Raw genomic sequence first — 17,845 nt, 5'->3', positions numbered from 1 at the left:
TGGGTGGGGGCTCGGGGATACATGGGCCAGTCATGAGGGTCAACAAGCTCATCTGGGCCCATTTGGAGAATGGAAGGTGTATGCCAAGAAGACCAACTGGACCAGTATGAGACCAGTTTGCTTTTGTGACAGATTTCTTTTTAGGGGATTGTGGGAGAAAATAGACTTGTAGCTCTTTTTTGCCTTTGTCCAGTTTCAAATATTCCTGGTTTTTTCCTCACTTTTTCATCCCTGTGGACTAAAGCTCCTCCAGAGGACTTTTACCCTGGTATGAGAGAATCCTAGTTGTGTCTTCTCATCTTCCTCTTTCTGCTCTCTTCTTTGTATCTCTCCAGAAGCCCTTTCACCCTCACACATCCCAGCATCCGAAAGTGGAAAGATACAGATGCTTTCTTGAGAGATGCTGTTCTCTGTGTGGGATGACAAGCTCAAAAAATTCTTTTCTGCTCCCCACCCTCACTGTTATCATTTATCAGTTACATGAGCCATGGTTTTCTAACAGCACAGTCTTAAAATGTTCCTTCTAAGTTTAATTTCTCTCCTTTTGGCCTTTTAAGGATGTGAATTGGCTTTAAGCCGTTGACTCCTTTTAGTATGGTCACGTGAGCCTCTTTGTAAATCTGCTACACCCATCCCACCCACAGGTCTGGAGACTTGTCTCTTTCCCTTTCCCCAGAACCTTAAAATACATTTTTAAGAAGTGATTGCACTGTAGCTTATTCATATAAGCCTTACCACCACCTCCTCTCCTTGGGTGGACTTTCTTACAAGAATTTGCTAGCTAGTTCCAAAAAGAGGTCTGTATCTCTATTTTTAAAGCATAAATCCTGTCTTAACTCTGGAGGAGAACTGATTTGGCTTGAATTTTCTCAGACATGGGAACTTTTAACCTTAGGTTGGTTTTTCAGATTTTTACAAGGGAACTCTGGGTCCCAGACAGCATACTGTTTGGAACTGGTTCCGTACTGGCTTCTGCCTACCAGCCATGTAAACTTAGATAAGTCAGCCATATGGCCCTCAACTTCTTCATCTGTGACATAAAAGGATTAGAGTAGATACTTTCTAAGGGCTGTTTAAGTCTATTCATATATAGTATTAGCTAATATGTATAGATCACTTATGCATCAGGCACTGTTTTAAGTGCATTCGCCCCAATAGAATAGCTTTAGTGAGATGTAATTTACATACCACGTAGTTTGCTCTTTAAATTATACAATTCAAGGGCACCTGGGTGGCTCAGTGGGTTAAACCTCTGCCTTCAGCTCAGGTCATGGTCCTGGGGTCCTGGGATCGAGCCCCGCAACGGGCTCTCTGCTCGGTGGGGAGCCTGCTTACCCCTCTCTCTCTCTGCCTGCCTCTCTGCCTACTTGTGATCTCTGCCTGTCAAATAAATAAATAAAATCTTAAAAAAATTGTACAATTCAGTGGTTTTCAATGTATTCACAGATATGTGTAACCATCACCACAATCAACTTTAGAACATTTTTATCACTGCAGAAGGAACCCCATACCATCAGCATTCACATTGTGTTGGTCCTTAATTCTCCCCCAGCACTGGGCAGCTACTAATCTACTTACGGTCTCTATAGATTTACTTGTTCTGGACATTTCATATAAATGGAAACATTTCTTTCACCTAATATTTTCAAAGTTCATTCATGTTATAGGAGGTATCAGTGCTTCATTCCTTTCGTGGCTCTTGAAGTATTCCATTGTAAATTTATCACATTTTCTCCCTACTTTTTTTAAAAATTGAAGTATAATTGACATATAATGTTATATTCGTTTCAGGTGCAAAACATTGATTCAACAATCCCATACTCAGTGCTCACCACATTTTATTTATCCATTCACTAGTTAATTGACATTTTGGGCTGCTTCTGCTTTTTTGGTGATTATGAACAATGCCTCTGTGAACATTCTTAAACAAGCTTTTGTGTGGACATATATTTTCATTTCTCTTGGGTCTATATTTAAGGGAGGATTTTCTGGGTGATACGGTAATGCTGTTTAACCTTTTCAGGAATTGCCACTCTGTTCCAAAGTGGGTGTACTCCTTTACATTTCAACCAGCAGTATATGAAGGTTCCAGTTTCTCCACATCCTCACCAACACTTTTTATTGTCTGTTTTTTTGATTATGGCCATCTGAGTTGGTGTGAGATGACATCTCACTGCAGTTTTGATAGGCATTTCCATGATGGCTAGTGATGTTGAGCATCTTTTCATGTGTTTATGGCCATTTGTATATCACTTTGGAGAAATGTCTATTCAGGTCCTTTACCCATTTTATAATGGGTTATTTGCCTTTTTATTATTACATTATTTATACTGTATTTTTATTATTGCTGTAAGTGTTCATTATCTATCCTGGATACAAGTCTCTTATCAGATAAATGATTCATAATTATTTTCTCTCATCCTGTGGGCTGTCTTTTCACTTTCTTGATGGTATCTTTTGAAGCCCAAATGTTTTTAATTTTGATGAAGTCCAAACTTTCCAATTTTTATTTAGTTGCTTGTGCTTTTGTTCATATTTATGAAAGCTTTGCCTAGCCCAAGTCAGAGAGAGTGACTGCTATGTTTTCTTATGAGAGTCTTATAATTTTAACTCCTAGATTTTAAGTAATTTTTGTGTTATGACACGGGAAAAAGATCCAATTTATTCTTTTGCCTGTAGACGTTCAGTTGTCCCAGCACCTTTTACTGAATTAAGGGCTGTGTATATCTAACTAATTTATTCTTTATAGCAATCCTTTGTGGTAGACCCTGTTGATTCCCCCAGAGAGGAAAGAAAGTTTCAGCATCTTGCCCCTCACTCACCTATTGCATATGAAGGTCGATTGTTGAACCTAGACCCCCTGAGGCCATGCTTTAATCATGAATTAACTCTTAGCAACCTGCTTTCTTACTACCTACTTGCCTTTGACAGGGAAGAACTACCTTGAAAATAGTCATAAAAAGAAAACATTTTATTTCTTATTGTTGTGGTTATGCTGAAATGCTTCTGCTTTCTTAATCTGTCTGTGGTTGGTGAATTTAGTTAGTTGTAGCATTGGCTAATAAAAATTTAGGGTCACAGTTTCAGTTCCTAGTAGTTTGGCTACCAGGGCTTTATCACCTCCCTGACACTATAGTCAACCATATTCGTCTTAGTCACCAGAGAGATCAAGTTACCAGTTCCAGAATACCACTAGATCACATAGGTTCCAGCAGTGGTGGGCCAGGAGCCCTATTTCCCTCACACTCTAAAACTTTATCTTTAACTTTTCTAAGGAATGTTTTCATAAAGAACGCTAAGGTAGGAGCAGAGACCTCAGTTTTTGTTCAGACACTGCTACTTGGTGGATCTGTAGATTTGCCCTTACTTCATCTTAATTATGGGTGGGCTTCAGTTCACTTGTAAGTCTTTCATAAAATTAAACATATATGAGTAATACGATAAATTTTTAAAAATCTGAGTCTATAAAAATTTTCAGTCTTTCTCAAGCTTACTTAGTGATTTATCTGCTGGAATGGACTGAATACTGAATGTCTAGAGAAATCAAATTCTCCTTATTCAAGGTTTCAGTTATCCCCATCTTCTGTGAAGTGATTTTCTTTGGTGTCAGTAAAAAAAAAATTTTTTATTTGCCACTTAGTTTATACGCATTTACATGACCGCCACTTTATTCAGAGAAATCAGCCATGTTGCAGTGTAACAAAGCAGATATAGGACATCATCACAGTGGCTTGTGGTAGGAATGAATAAAATAAGGTGTGATTGTTGTCTTTCCCTCTCACCAGGCTGTAATTACCCCCAAAGCAGGGACATTTTGTCTTTTTTATTCACGGTTTAATCCCCAGTGCGTAGTATAAGACCCAATAAATGTTTTGAGTGAGAGAAGAACCTTAGAGACATTTTGAGGAGGCCATAGTATATTTCAAATAGGAGAATGATTGGTTGAACATTCAGTTTTAAAGTTGGTAGTCTTCTGTCTTAATAGCTAAGGGATTTGGTAGCCAAGGAGAAAGAAAGGAAAAAGCTCAATATGTAAATTACAGAGAAACAGACTGGGCAGTTAGGGTGAAGTTTAGTGTGTTGGTAAAAACAAAAAAACAAAAAAATCAAGAGGAAGGAAGTAATGCCATAAATGTGGAGAGGAAGTTGAAGAATTTGAAGTGTTGGTAAGTTGAGTTTAATTAATAATAATGCCACCCCATTTTCAGATAGCTTTTTATGTTTATGATGTACTTTATTCATGATATGGCACTTACAACAACCTAGAAAGGCAGGTTGGGCAGGTGGATTGAGCCTCATTTTAAAGATGAGGAAGTTAGTTCAGTTTGTAATTTACCATGTGATTAATAGCTTATAGGTAATGAGATTGAAACTTGACCCATATATTTAAACTTCTCAGTATTTTTCTTATGTTCCCTATCCCCACCTAGTTTTCCCAAGCAAATATCCTAAGAAGAAAGTAAATGAGTTTAAATTTAATTAGGTGATCTTTTATCTGTTTTTCCCATTAATCTAGGATGGAGCTGGGGAAAATTTACTATCCCCCTCCCCTGCTTTTTTAAAGAATCAGTGAATAGTCATCTAAGTACACATTTATCTTTACTGGGATTTTATTTCATAAAAACACTTTGAAATACTTGTGAGGTGACTGTGAAGGCATGTCATTGGCATAATCAGTCACTTTATCTAGCTTCTCTTGAGGCAAGAGAAGATGGAAGATTGGGCAATTTTTTTGTATGGTGAGTCCTGGTTGACCACCTGCTGGCTACTGAACTGAAATAATGAGGTAGGTCCATTCTGATGACCATGTTCTGTAGAAGAGCTGATCACTTACTTCAGCATGAGAATTCATTATTTTTTCTTGTTCTTCTTTATCCAGGTTTCGAAGGGATCACCTGTGAGCGGAATATTGACGACTGCCCTAATCACAAGTGTCAGAATGGAGGGGTTTGTGTGGATGGGGTTAATACTTACAACTGCCGCTGCCCCCCTCAGTGGACAGGTATGCACACTGTGGCAAATCAGTTAGAGTAGGGCATGGATTGGTAACCAGAGGCAGGCTCTTACTAAAGTGGACATCTTTTACTAGGGTCTCTGTGTTACATCATTGGGTAGAGTGCTAACCCCATATGTTCTTCTATGCTCATTTCAAGAATAATATTTTCACAGATATGACTTAGTACCTCAGCACCACACTAAGATGCTATGGCAGATATGAGAGAAGAGCATTACTGACAGACCCCGAGGTCTGGGAAAAGCAATTGCCTAGGATATAGCAAATACTTAATACATATTTGAGAGGAAAAGAACACAATTAACTATGAAAATATAAATGTTCTTACCACACTTACAAAAAAATAGGTACTATGCAAGTAATGGATGTATTCACTAATCTTATTGTAATCATTTTTCTACACTATAAACATATCAAATCATCACATTGTATACCTTATTTTTTCATAATGTATTCTTTAAATTTATACAGTATTGTATGTCAAAAATATCTCAGTAAAGCTGGGGAAAAAAGAAACTACAACTTGTTAAGTTTCAGTATAGTATCAAAGAATAATAATTATATGAAAAGGCTATTAAAATACTCTCCTTTATTCTATCCAAAAAGTGAAAATATAAGTTACACACTACAAGAGTTCAGAGATTATTCATGGACAAAAATCTATATTATTGCCATGTCCTATAATTATGCAAAGGGTTGGGCAGGCACCTTTGATGACATTATATTTATGACAACCATCTACGTTTCTGTTTTTTTCCTTTTTTGTATTTCTTTTTGCACATGGGACAAGAATAGATTTTTCAGCCTCAGACATTATTCTTGCTTAATTTTACAACCTCTTGAAGTATCTGCTGTTGTCTTAGGCAGATTTTCCACTTATTTTTGAAGGTTAAGTGATTTTATGCAGACATTTGGTTCTAATTTCTGTTTATATCTATTTATCTAACTGAAAGTGGAAACAATTAAGAACTGATTAAGTGATTAAGAACTAAGCCTTTTTGAGAGAACTTGATGATTTAATGTGGAAACCCAAGTATAAGTTAATGTTATAAGGAAGAAACTTCAGGGGCGCCTGGGTGGCTCAGTTGGTTAAGTGGCTGCCTTGGCTTGGGTCATGATCCCAGGGTCCTGGGATAGATGCCCATATTGGGCTCCCTGCCTGAGGGGCAGCCTGCTTCTCCTTCTCCACCGCTTGTGCTCTCTTACATGCACACTCTTGCTCTCAAATAAATAAATAAAATCTTTAAAAAAAGAATAAGAAGGAAACTTGAACGCCAGTGAGGGATTTTGCCCAGGAAAGAAGTCTTGATGTTGGATTGCTGACATTACTACCTGGTATTGTTTAGAATTTCCAAGTTGCTTTCCCTTATCTGTAGGAGCGAATTATTTAGAGTACTCTTTAGAGCTGAACACTATGAATATGAAAAGATTAAAAGGGTTTAAAACGTTGGTTACATGATTTCCTGGAAGGGCACACATTTCTGATTTTAATCTCCAACTTCTCCTTTTAAATACTTTTCCACTGGGTTTCTCTAGTATTGGACTTCCGTAGCATTTCTTCTTGGTGTCTTGATCCTAGGACTTTACTCCCAACACTCTGCGCTTTCTGTCATATTCTGTCTTCTCTTTAGCTTTTGCCATTTCTCTGATAGATTTTCTTTTCAACTCAAAAAAATTACTGTCAAGTTCATTACTTAACAGTAATAACTGAAAGGATTTAAATTTTTCTCTTTTTAATGATCATTACAGTGGTATTAGGAACTTGACCCCATCCTACTCTCTCCTTTCTTGTACATGGTACTACGGGTTCTGATGCCAGTGAAGATTAAATGATATGTGATTTCATTGCTGAGTTTTCTTTGATGCTATACTCCATTTCCTGCTTTGGTATTTATTAGGAAGGTGCATTCTTGGGGAAAGCTATCTCAGTGAAATGATATTTTATCAAAATTTCTTATACCAGAATGTTTAATAAGTACCTCTTTTTAGGAAAGTCCTTATAACATGTTTGTTTCTCCGTGTGTTTTTGTATTTTCTAGAAAGGATAGCAGACTTTGGGGTAAGTTTAATATGGCAGTATTTATTTCTTTTGCTCTGCTGTCATTTAAAGTGACTCTCAGTCTTTGGCTTTCCACCACAGGTTTCCTTCCTCTTTTCACTCATGCAGATTCTTTGATTTCCAGTGTTTTTTACTGTCCACATCACTAACAGGATCAAGTCCGAGGTCCTTTCTCAGCTGTATGAATTCCTTCCTGGCCTCAACCCTGTTTGTTTCCTAGTCTTCTCATGAATCCAACAGCAGTAAGAACTGCTTCCAGTTCTCCTGTATCTACTGCATCCTGTGTCTTCACTCAGAGCATTCCTTTTCCACAGATTTTCCTTCTCTGTTCCTCTCCTTGTTATAGGCAGCCTCACCAGTTTTACCTGCCTGGCTCAGGTCAAGTGGCTGCCCCTTCAGGGAGCATTCTGTGACCTCTCTCCAGGATGAGCTAGGTATTGTCCTCTGGATTCCCTTACTGCATTGTACATTCTTCAGTGATAATGCTCACCACATTAATATTGGCATTATTATATGCTTGAAATGAGGGTAATACCACGTTATAGGATGACAACGGTTGTTGGTGATACCAGTTACTACTGCTCTCTACACACCTTTGTTCTCAGTAGCATACAGCTGAATTGTTCGCCATCCCAGCCCTCATGTCATTCTGAGAAGAAAAGAGAAAAAATTGGGAGTCTTAGGGTTCCTATTTCTACTGATACCAGAGCTATAAATTCAGATTAGTATTTTTTGCTTTATACAAATTAAAGAAATGAGTGGGCTAGAGGCTGGGAGTTAACTAATGTTTGTTAGTAACCAAATACTGTGCTAATTACAATGTTTTATTTTGTGTAATCTTTGTGATAATTGTATTAGGGGTAGAGTTTATTAAGTATCCTTTTTACAAATGATGATGGATATACAGAAGGGTTAAACAGTTTACTCTAGGCACAAAGTGGTTGGGTCAGGGTTTGAATCTAGTGTTGAACCCCAAGTCTGTGCTCAAATCTGTGGTCTTTTTTTATACAAATCGACTCTGGATTGTCCTTCTTTATTTTTTACTTTTTAAGAATTTTGAATCTTTTTAATAGACAATGTTCAACTTATAATTTTATTCTAGGATGTGGTGATTTATTCTTTACCTTTTTTTCCATTTTAGATATTTTCCTGGTTACTTTGGGATCAGAAGTCAATATTGAATGAATATTTTATATTCAGTCTGGAGATTTTTTCAAAAGCCTTATTGCAACTTTATTCAGACTTCCCCATACAATTCCCAGCTATAGAGTTGAAGCATGAACAGTTAGTTTGGTCTCGCTTTTGACACAATAGAAAAAGAAGGGTTGGAGTTAGTCTACTCGGAAGAAGTGAAGTTGCCAGGTATCTGAAAAAGAATGAATGGGATTATATAACTGAAGAAACTAGGTGTCAGTTTGAAATAAAGGAGATTTGCGAATTTGCCATTTTTTAATTAAGTTTTTTATTTTAATTCCTGTATAGTTAACATATAGTATTATATTTATAAGTTTTTAATGAGAAGAGCCTGATAGGCACTATGTTGTTTTATAAATACATATACAGAGATGGTTTGGTCTTTAGTAGCAAGTTCTGGGCTTCAAGATGACCAGAAATTTTTTCCAAGTCTTTCGTGGTTTGATTTGGGATAAATGAGTCAGCTTCCTTTTCTTCAGAAGGCTTTATTTGCTATCCAGGGAACTAATATCTCTTAGTTACTTGACTGGGGTATTGGGAGAATAAATGGTGAAATTAAAAAACCTCTTAAGCCTTTCATTTATCATGTAAATTAAATTAATTGTAATTATAAATTATACTTACAACTGTAAATTGCACTTATCATGTAAAACGTTCCAGATCTATGTTGTTTGATATCGTAGTCATTAGCCATATTTTGCTAGTGAGTATCTGAAGTATGACAGGTCAAACTGAGATGTGCCACAGCTATAAAATACCTGATTTTGAAGACTCAGTATGCAAAACAAAAGCAAAATGTCTCAGTAACAATGTTTTAAATTTTGGTTTAGACTCTAAAATGATAGTGTTTTGGATGTATTGAGTTAAATAAAATATAGTATTAAAGTTGATTCCGTCAACTTTTAAGTGCTACCAGAAAATTTTAAATGAAATCTGTATATCTCATGATATTTTTAGTGGACAGAACTACTTTAGGTCTGAAGATGTTCTATAGGTATTAGCACAGCTGCTACTGTAGGAGTATCCTCTCTGATCCCGGGCGGTAGAGGGATAGGTTCGCAGTTGTTTGTATCGGGGGGCCTTGGGTTTGTCTCACTAGAAGAAGGCATGTTGACCTTGTTGTAGTGTGGTTTCCAAATCAGTTATGGACAGGACTGTGTTCTGATCTGGTCTTTTCACCTGACATGGCCTTCCAGAACAGTATTCAAAAGATACTGCTCTTCTAGATGAGCTAAAGCCCAGGTGGAAGAAAGTAATTGGTATTGGTATTTGGGCAAAAATGGTTTACTTTTTTAATAGGAATTTTGTTAAAGAGATGTCTGAGTAGTTGGATGTTCCTTTAGGAAATGGAAATAAACCTAAGGATTTGATGAAGCCTGAGCACAAAAGTCTGTATTATTACTGTATTAGGCTTCAAGCCATCATATGATAAAAAGTTCTGCTCTGGCAGATATCCACTTAAGAGAAAAAAAAAAGGTATAAAAGGCTCCCAAATTAATTAAAGCAGTGTAGATTAATGTTTTGTCTACATAGATTGTTATTTGAATTTTCTTTTTAAAGGTTCATTTCCTTCAGAATTAAAGTTGCCTCTAAACTCAACTCACAAATTCCTCTCTGGCAGCTTTTGGTTTGGGTTCACTCCTAGGGCAGACATGATTTATTTTCCTGTGCTTGTTATTAACCCAGAAATGTAATTTTAGCTTGGGCTTGGAATAGTGCTTTGGGACACTAAGCAGAAGTGAACAATGGAAGTTAGGTGGACGTGAGTCAAATAAAACCAACCACATTTTCTCTCAGGTCTCCTTTTTATAACTGATGAGCCCAAAGAGTTGGTTAAGATTCCCTTGACTGTCGGTTGCTCCAACTTCAGTAAAAATTTTTTGGCATGAATCAGCAAGAACATACTGCCAGAGGTGGTGCACTAGCTCCTGTGTCTGGGAACGAAGTCTTTTCGTGACAGTATTTTGATTTTGAATTAGATGCCTCATTTCAGTCTAGACTCTAGTTGGTGACAAGCTGTTCCCTAGGATGAGGCTTTTGTTACAACCACTTTTCTGTTTTTTAAATACTATAGGAATGTGGGCTTTTGGTTGAGAGTGGAAACTATTTATATCTGGGGCTGTAAAACTATTCTCATTTGTATTCTGCATGGGGGAATGGGAAAATACATCTCCCATTTCAGTTTCTCTGCTGTGAACTCGTTTGTGAGGACTTGATAAAAGTCTGTTTTCTGGAATTTTGCTTCACCCAATTTCAGTTTGCTATCAGTTGGGCAGACTGCCAGAGTGCTAACCTGAAGCACCCTCATCCAAAGGTCCCACCCAGAGTTGATGAGTGGTCATGTTGGTGTGAACAGGGGTGAGTGGTTAGGTTAGCCCCCCACAAAATATAGGAGGTGAGACCGAGGGATCTTTTGTGCTCTTGTGGTCCATGACTCAATGTCTGACTTTGGCTACATTCCAGGCAAGATCCAGTTTCATTCCATAGCTTTTCAAACCCCTGCAGAATTGTTGTAAGGTAGCTTCAATAACATATTTATTGAATAACTCACTGTTATATCCAGTATACTATGCTGGATGCTATAAGAGACACAAAGAAGGAATAAATCAATTCTTATCTTTTAAGGATTGTCAGATTCACTAGGAAGAAAGAAGAAAGTCTACACGTAACCATATAGGAGGTAGAATCTATAAATGAACTTGAGTTTGGATAGAAATTGGGGGCCATCTAAGTACTTGGTTGGATGAAGGGGAAATAGAACAGAGTTAACTTCTGTTTTGAATCTGTGTAATAAGAGAATGTGGGTTCTATTGACAGAGATAGAGAAATGGGCGAAAGATCCTGGTGAGTTTGAGGTGAGTTTTCCAAGACAAAAGCATGTATAACACCCAGAAGGTCAGATTAGAGGTAAGGGCTCTAGACTCAGATTTTGAGTCTCTTTTTGGTTGCTCTGAGAATGTATCCGGTTTGTAAGGGAAAGTGCGTGGTGTGAGAGAAACAGAGAGTTTGGACCTAAATTGTGAGTGATGTCCACACTTCAGAAAATGGAGGAAGAAAGGGACCCAAAGAAGGGAGGTGAGAGAAAGGGATGTCTGTGTGTTGGAAAGCTCTGCCATGACAGCATCCCTAAGCCAGGGGCTGCATTTTAAGACTGTGCCCTTGCCTCAACTCTGCATGCCTCTCTGGTACCATCTTGGTATTTTACCGCTGTTCCTGGTTTATATGCTTACCTCAACTGAGGAGATTTTCAGCCTCTGGAGAATGGGGGTGGTATTACTTATTTTGGCATTCTTGGGACCAATTTTAACAAATAGTAGTCATTGAGTGAATGACAAACAAGAGACTAAAATAAGAATGATAACTATAAAAATTTAATCAAAATTTTTGAGGTCATGGGAATCTTCTAATACGTAGTTTCAATATTAAGGAGAGAAGAATGCCAAATTGCAAAGGTTTAAATTAGGAAAAAAGTGGGTGTTGAGGAACGAGGAAGAGGAGTGGGTATAGATCACTTATGCAAGATTTTGTACAGCTAAAAGAGGGAGAAATGCAGTAGCCACAGGGGACAGAAACTTCATTCATGTGACTGACCGTAGCTCCTTGGCTGAACTGAGTTAAGGCAGCTAGAAGAGGGTTGGTTAATGAACTTGGTTATTTAGGAGAGCTTGACCCCTACAAGTATTAGGGGGGATAATTAGGTGAAATCATTGTTGGGAATGGGGAAAGAGGGAGACAGGAAGTTACAGTCAGAGTTGAATACCAAATTTGAGATCTTGCTTTGGAATAATGGATCCAAATGTGATCTAGAATGTAAGTGTGCTTGTGATATGGAGTGGATGTGGAAGCTGTTGAGTTCAGAAAAGTAAAGAACTCTTGGCTTGGAATACCTTATTAGTACTCAACATAGATATTAATTTCATGGGAAATGGGAAAGAGTGAGAAGATCATAAGTCGTGTTTAAGTCTTTCAAGGAGCTGGAAATTGGTCCATGAAGACAACAGATAGAGCTGAGATTATTAAATTATAGTACTTGGTGTTTTCTTAAAAAATATACATGTTTAGAAAAATGTGGATTTGAATCCATCTCTGTTTTTTAGTGTGAAATTAAAACTGCATATACTGATCCCCTCTTCGGTAAGATGAATAGGCATGCCTTTGGTTCTCTTATATCTTCTTTTCACTCTCCAGATTTTATTTATATGATTTGGGATTTAAAAATTCGTATCATAGGATTGCTATTGAATTTTAAAATTTTATGCATTTTCTTTTAAAAATATTCTTGATATTTACATTGCTTTATAATCTAGTTTATAATATTTTGGACTTAATTCTATATGTAACTTGTTTTGTGTTAACTACCAGAACATTTATATAATAACCTTTTCATTCCCGAATTCTTTATTTTGATTTATTTTTTTCAGTCAAATGAATACATCTTGGAGTAATTTTTTTTCACCAGAAAAGTTGCATGTTGGCATATCTTCAGAGCTCTTAGATATTTGAAAAATATCTTTTGATTTAGTTGCCTTCATACACAAATGGCATCTTGTCTGGATTTTTTTTTTAAAGATTTTATTTATTTATTCAACAGAGAGAGATCACAGGTAGATAGAGAGGCAGGCAGAGAGAGAGAGAGGGAAGCAGGCTCCCTGCTGAGCAGAGAGCCTGATGCGGGACTCGATTCCAGGACCCCGAGATCATGACCCGAGCCAAAGGCAGCGGCTTAACCCACTGAGCCACCTAGGTGCCCCTGGATATTGAATTCTTGAATCACAAGTCAATCTTGCCAAGTTCCTAGACATTGTTACTTTGCATCTTGTGAACATTATAAGGAACAGTGGTATCAGACAAGTCAGGCTTTCTCCCCTTTCCTTCGTCTCCTCTCTCTTTAAAGTAAAATCTTTAACTACTATTGGTATAGGTATATCCCTATTATTTTTTCTTCTAGCACCTTTGAGCCCTTTGGATCTGCAGGCTTCCGTCTGTTCTCACCTCAGAAAAGATTCTTCTTTTCATTTTTTTAATTTGTTTTTGTGTCTTCAGGAGCCTCTGTTATCTTAATTAAGTCTTCACTCTTTCCTATAGCTAAGATTTATCTCTTGATAATTTAATTCCCTTTGCATTTTATGAGAGCTTCTTAAACTTCTCCTTTATAACACTGATTTATTTTTCTTCATTGTCAGTTCTGTCTTTTATAGCTTCTGATTATGATTTTTATTTGAATTGCATTTTTTAAATATTCTAATAGAATTTACTCATTGCATCTAGGTCCTCTGTGATTCTGCTTTGTTCTCAACCTGTCCTTCATCTGAGTCTGACGTCTTGTATTATTTTTCATTTATTTTTAAAACCTCCATTTGTCTACATTTCTGGAGAATACATAGCCAATTCCTTCCATTCTGGAAGGGAACTTATTTCACAGGTATGCTCTTCATCTGCATCTTAAGGGGTAGCTTCTCCATCTTTCATATTACAGAATTTTTTTTTTTCATATTATAGAATGTTTTAATAGGTCCCGTGTTTTGTTTTGTTTTCCATTTTACTCATTCTATTCATAGTAACTGCTTGCCTGTGAATAGAGTCAGTTGATTCTTTCTGGAACCCCTGCTGCAGTGAGGTGAGGGGTTCTTTATGTAAATTGGTTTAACAGCCCAGCAACCCAAGAAGGTGGTGAGAGAACCAGAGTGTGGGCCTCCATGTAGGGGGACTGAAGCTTGGCACTGTTTTCTTCTTCTTGTGTGGAGAAGCCTTTGTGCCAGGGGTCAGCTTTCTGAACATCCAGCTTTGGCACAGCATCCATTGCTGTCCATACAGTGGCTGAGCCTGGATGCTCTTCGATGCTGCTGCATCCGGAATTTGCCCCAGATGCACTGCAGACTCTTTCGTTGCTATAGCGGCCACAGGAGCCCTGGAACTCCCCAGAGCTTTAAATTGCTATTGACCTGGAGGGGTGAGGTGGAGTTCAGTCCATTCTCCTCACAGCAGCAGAGTGGGCTTTCTGAAATACAAATGCGATCGTGTTATTGCTTTGCTTAAAATGCTTCAGTGGGTCCTCCTTGTCTTTGGATAGAATTCCAAGGCTCTGTATATAACTCCCTCTTCAGCCATATCTCCCCTGATCCATGCCTTATAAGTGAACCACACTGATTTTTTTTCATTGACTCAAATGAGGCATGCTTTCTCTTCTATTCAAACCAATACACATATACTTATTTCTGCCTGAAATACTCCCTACTCTGCCCTCTTATTACACACGTTTCCACACATATACACACTCTTATACAACCCACTTAACATATGAAGTCACTTTCTCTTTCTCTTGTTAAAGGTAGTTTAAAGTTTATTCAGCTATACTGCCAGTTATTCTGACTTCAGGGTAGCATTACATGGCATACTTCTGAGTTTATTCTCAAGATATTCTATTGTACTTATCTCTATCTGTTTTATAGATCATGAAGTCTCTGGCACTAGGGGGTCACCTGGGTTTGGATCACATAGCAGTGAACAAATGGATTAAAGAACTTTAGAAAGAGTTAAGGCTGGAGACCACTGTGATCTTCAAATGCCGAGACACATGCTACCATTACTGTTAATATTTGGATGATAAATTCTTGTCATAAATGCAGCCTTAGGTGATTTGAAGGGATAAGTTTGTAGGAAAATAAAATGTGAAAAAAAAATTACACTGCCTTGACATAGCCTCTGATTAGGTCCCATAATTGTGGCTTGCCAATGAAACATACCATCCCCAACTGGACCTGCAGAACATAGTGCTCTCTTCTCTTACTTTGTACTCCCAAGGCAACCAGTGTCCATTAGAGCACTTATCACTCTCAGTGTGTGTTTGGTTGTAAAACTCCTGTTTATAGCCACAACTCTTTTTTCTTTACCATTATAATTTCATTGTATAAAGATCAGTGCCTGGCACATGGTATGTATATATTTGTTGAATGAATGAATGAATGAATGAATGAGTGAATGAGAACATTAAAATTTTCAGTTGTTGCTGGCTGAAATTCAGGGCTGATTCTGGGTTCTGTCAGCATCTCTTTTCCCTATTCCCTGGGATACTTTAGTATATTTCTTTAGTGTGGACCAGGTCTGTACTACATCTGTGTAATTGGCCTAATTGTATGAGAAGATTACTTTTGACAACAATATAAGCACTTATTTCAGTGTCTGGTACCTAGAAATTGCTAAATAAATATATTTTTTTCCTATTTGAAGTTAGTAGCAGCATTAGAGAATAAAGAAAACATTGGTTCTTTGCCTACTTACTTTAATGTTAGTGGCAATTAGAAGAGGAGGAGAGAATGCTACTGAAGAGGGCTAACTAGGCTGTAGACTTTGGGGAAATGTTAGGTTTCATTCAAAGCGGGAAGGTACCTGCCATAGTGTAGAATTACCCCTAAGACATAGTTAGGGTCAAAAGGCAAGGTGAATTGGGTGTGGACATAAATGGGATGGAGTTCAGTGAGTAAGGAAAGGGACATAATGAGGAATTTGGGTATTGACTGGTGGATGTCAATAAAGCGAAAATGGAAACTTTGGGAATAGGAATAGAATAGAGACACCCTAAAGGTGTGAAGAAGATGAGTTGAAAAGTGTTTATTATTTGATTAGAATAACCTATGTAAGAGAATACAAGTACAGATAAACCTTTGTTTAACAAAGGTTTTTGAATACTTCTCAAGAAATATTAGCTGGGCACAATGTTAAGTGCTGAGGATTCACTGATGAAGTAAATAGCTACCACCTATTTCTTCATGGAATTTACAGTCTAGGGAGGAACACAGACATAAATCATATACTTATCTGTAAAATTTTGAACTGTAATGAATACCTTTAGGAAAAATAGAGGTTATTAGGAGAGCATATTAACAGGCAGAATTAATTGAGTTGAGGGTAGGCATGTAATATCTCCTTGAGAAGGTGATATTTCAAGAAAACATGGATAGGATTTAGAATTTCATCCTAAGTATAATGAATTCATCAAACCCTTTCTCCTCAAGAGGTTTGATCATGCAAATGGCATAATCCATTGTTTATGTTGAGATCATTCTGGTGATATTTTAGGAAACATATTGGTCAGGATACAGGGAAACCAGGCTTTTGAAGAGTTATAGGAAAGATGATGGTGTCTAGGATTAGGGGGGACATTCATTGAGTTTCTTGGATTTATCCATATCCCCTACTCCTGCATTATCCCCTTAGCCACTTGCCTAACCCCCAGGCTTCTTACATATATTTGTGTGCTTGTGCATTGGTGCCCACATTTTCTCATTAGGCAGACCCTGTAGACAACCAGTGTTTATACAGAATGCATCAATCAGTCTAGACCCAGGAAGAGTAGGATAGTCAAGCTTGTGCTCTGTTCTTTCACTTCAGCAGTGGAATAGAACATCTGAGTATAGAGAAGGTTTGGTAGGGCAGAGGTTTTAACAGTCCTCTGCTGTAGTATGGAAGGATGGGACTCTACACTCAGGAGCTTGGGTGATTGCTGGCTGGAAGGAGATATTGGAGCCTGAATTCTCTTGATTTAACCATGGAAGAGGAGGTAGCAGGGCCAGGTCAAGGGCCAGCTGGGCTCATTTTTTTATATGTTCCTCATGTGCTGACTCTTGTTGCAATGAGAGCTGACCCTTAACAGGGCCATTGATGTGATAAAAGTTTTTCCCACACATTTCACAGTTGAGAGATGACTAGGAAGGATAAGGGCTTTATCCTAAAGTGCTAAGGCTCAGTGATCATTTCTTTTCTTTTCTTTTTTTCCCTTCCTCTCACTTCCCAGTTACTTGTAACTCCAAGTCAGATTGTTGGTTGGTTTGTGGTACATTGAGAGAGTCATAATGAGCTGTTTGTATCCTAGTGTGTTTCAACTCATAAATGATGTCTGTTTAGTGGTCCACGGCTCACTGGGCTAGAGCTGGATGCTAATGAAGCCTAGGTCATGGTTTCCATTTCAGTACAGTTCTCTTGGGTTCACTCTGTTATATTTACTGTCAGAAGCTATGCCCACAATCTTACTCATTTGCCCTTTGGTTTTTAAGACCATGGGATGAGGCAGTAAGAAAAGATCGACATGAAAGTGACCTACTCCTACAAAACTAATACAGCATACTCATTTGTCTGATGGTAGTGTTGTTTCATTAGTAGTACTACTGAAGTGTCTGCTCTGTCCCTGTGTTTCTCAATCCTGCCCTATCTCTGAACAGCCAGGTCAGAGTCCCCTTCCTATTAGAAGAATAACTTGATCTGCTATGACCTCACACCTCCAGCATCCTTTTCAGCCCTCAAAGATTTCCATTTTTCATTTTGTCTTTTTCTAACATTCTTCCAAGCTGTGCAGATGTGGACAAGTCACTGCACCTCTCTGGTCCCATTTTCCTCATCTGTAAAATGAGCATGTTAGATTAAATCTAAGGTCTACAGTCTATTTCACCACTGATAACAACTACCTAGTAAAGTGCCAGATATGAAAACTGAGGTCATTGGCGGACACAGCTTCTATCCTCAAGGAACTTATAGTTCAACGGGGTGGGAACTATACATAATAAATAAGTAAATATAAAAATATA

At 37.7% G+C, this 17,845-nt stretch overlaps 1 protein-coding gene and 1 pseudogene across 2 annotated transcripts in view; one reads left to right on the top strand and one right to left on the bottom strand.

The window, feature by feature from the left end:
• NOTCH2 (notch receptor 2) overlaps nt 1–17,845 on the top strand; it is a 198,718-nt gene that overhangs the window by 118,352 nt on the left and 62,521 nt on the right. For both annotated transcript variants that reach the window (XM_059137929.1, XM_059137930.1), the window contains one exon: nt 4,880–5,002. In XM_059137929.1, the coding sequence (XP_058993912.1) occupies nt 4,880–5,002 (123 nt within the window). The remainder of the gene's footprint in view (nt 1–4,879; nt 5,003–17,845) is intronic.
• LOC131810239 (ubiquitin-conjugating enzyme E2 D3-like) lies at nt 14,650–15,036 on the bottom strand (annotated as a pseudogene).

This window comes from Mustela lutreola, chromosome 10 (assembly GCF_030435805.1).
Source record: "Mustela lutreola isolate mMusLut2 chromosome 10, mMusLut2.pri, whole genome shotgun sequence".
NCBI lineage: Eukaryota > Metazoa > Chordata > Mammalia > Carnivora > Mustelidae > Mustela > Mustela lutreola.
The sequence above is the reverse complement of the archived record's forward strand: the minus strand, read 5'-3'. Positions and strand labels throughout refer to the sequence as shown.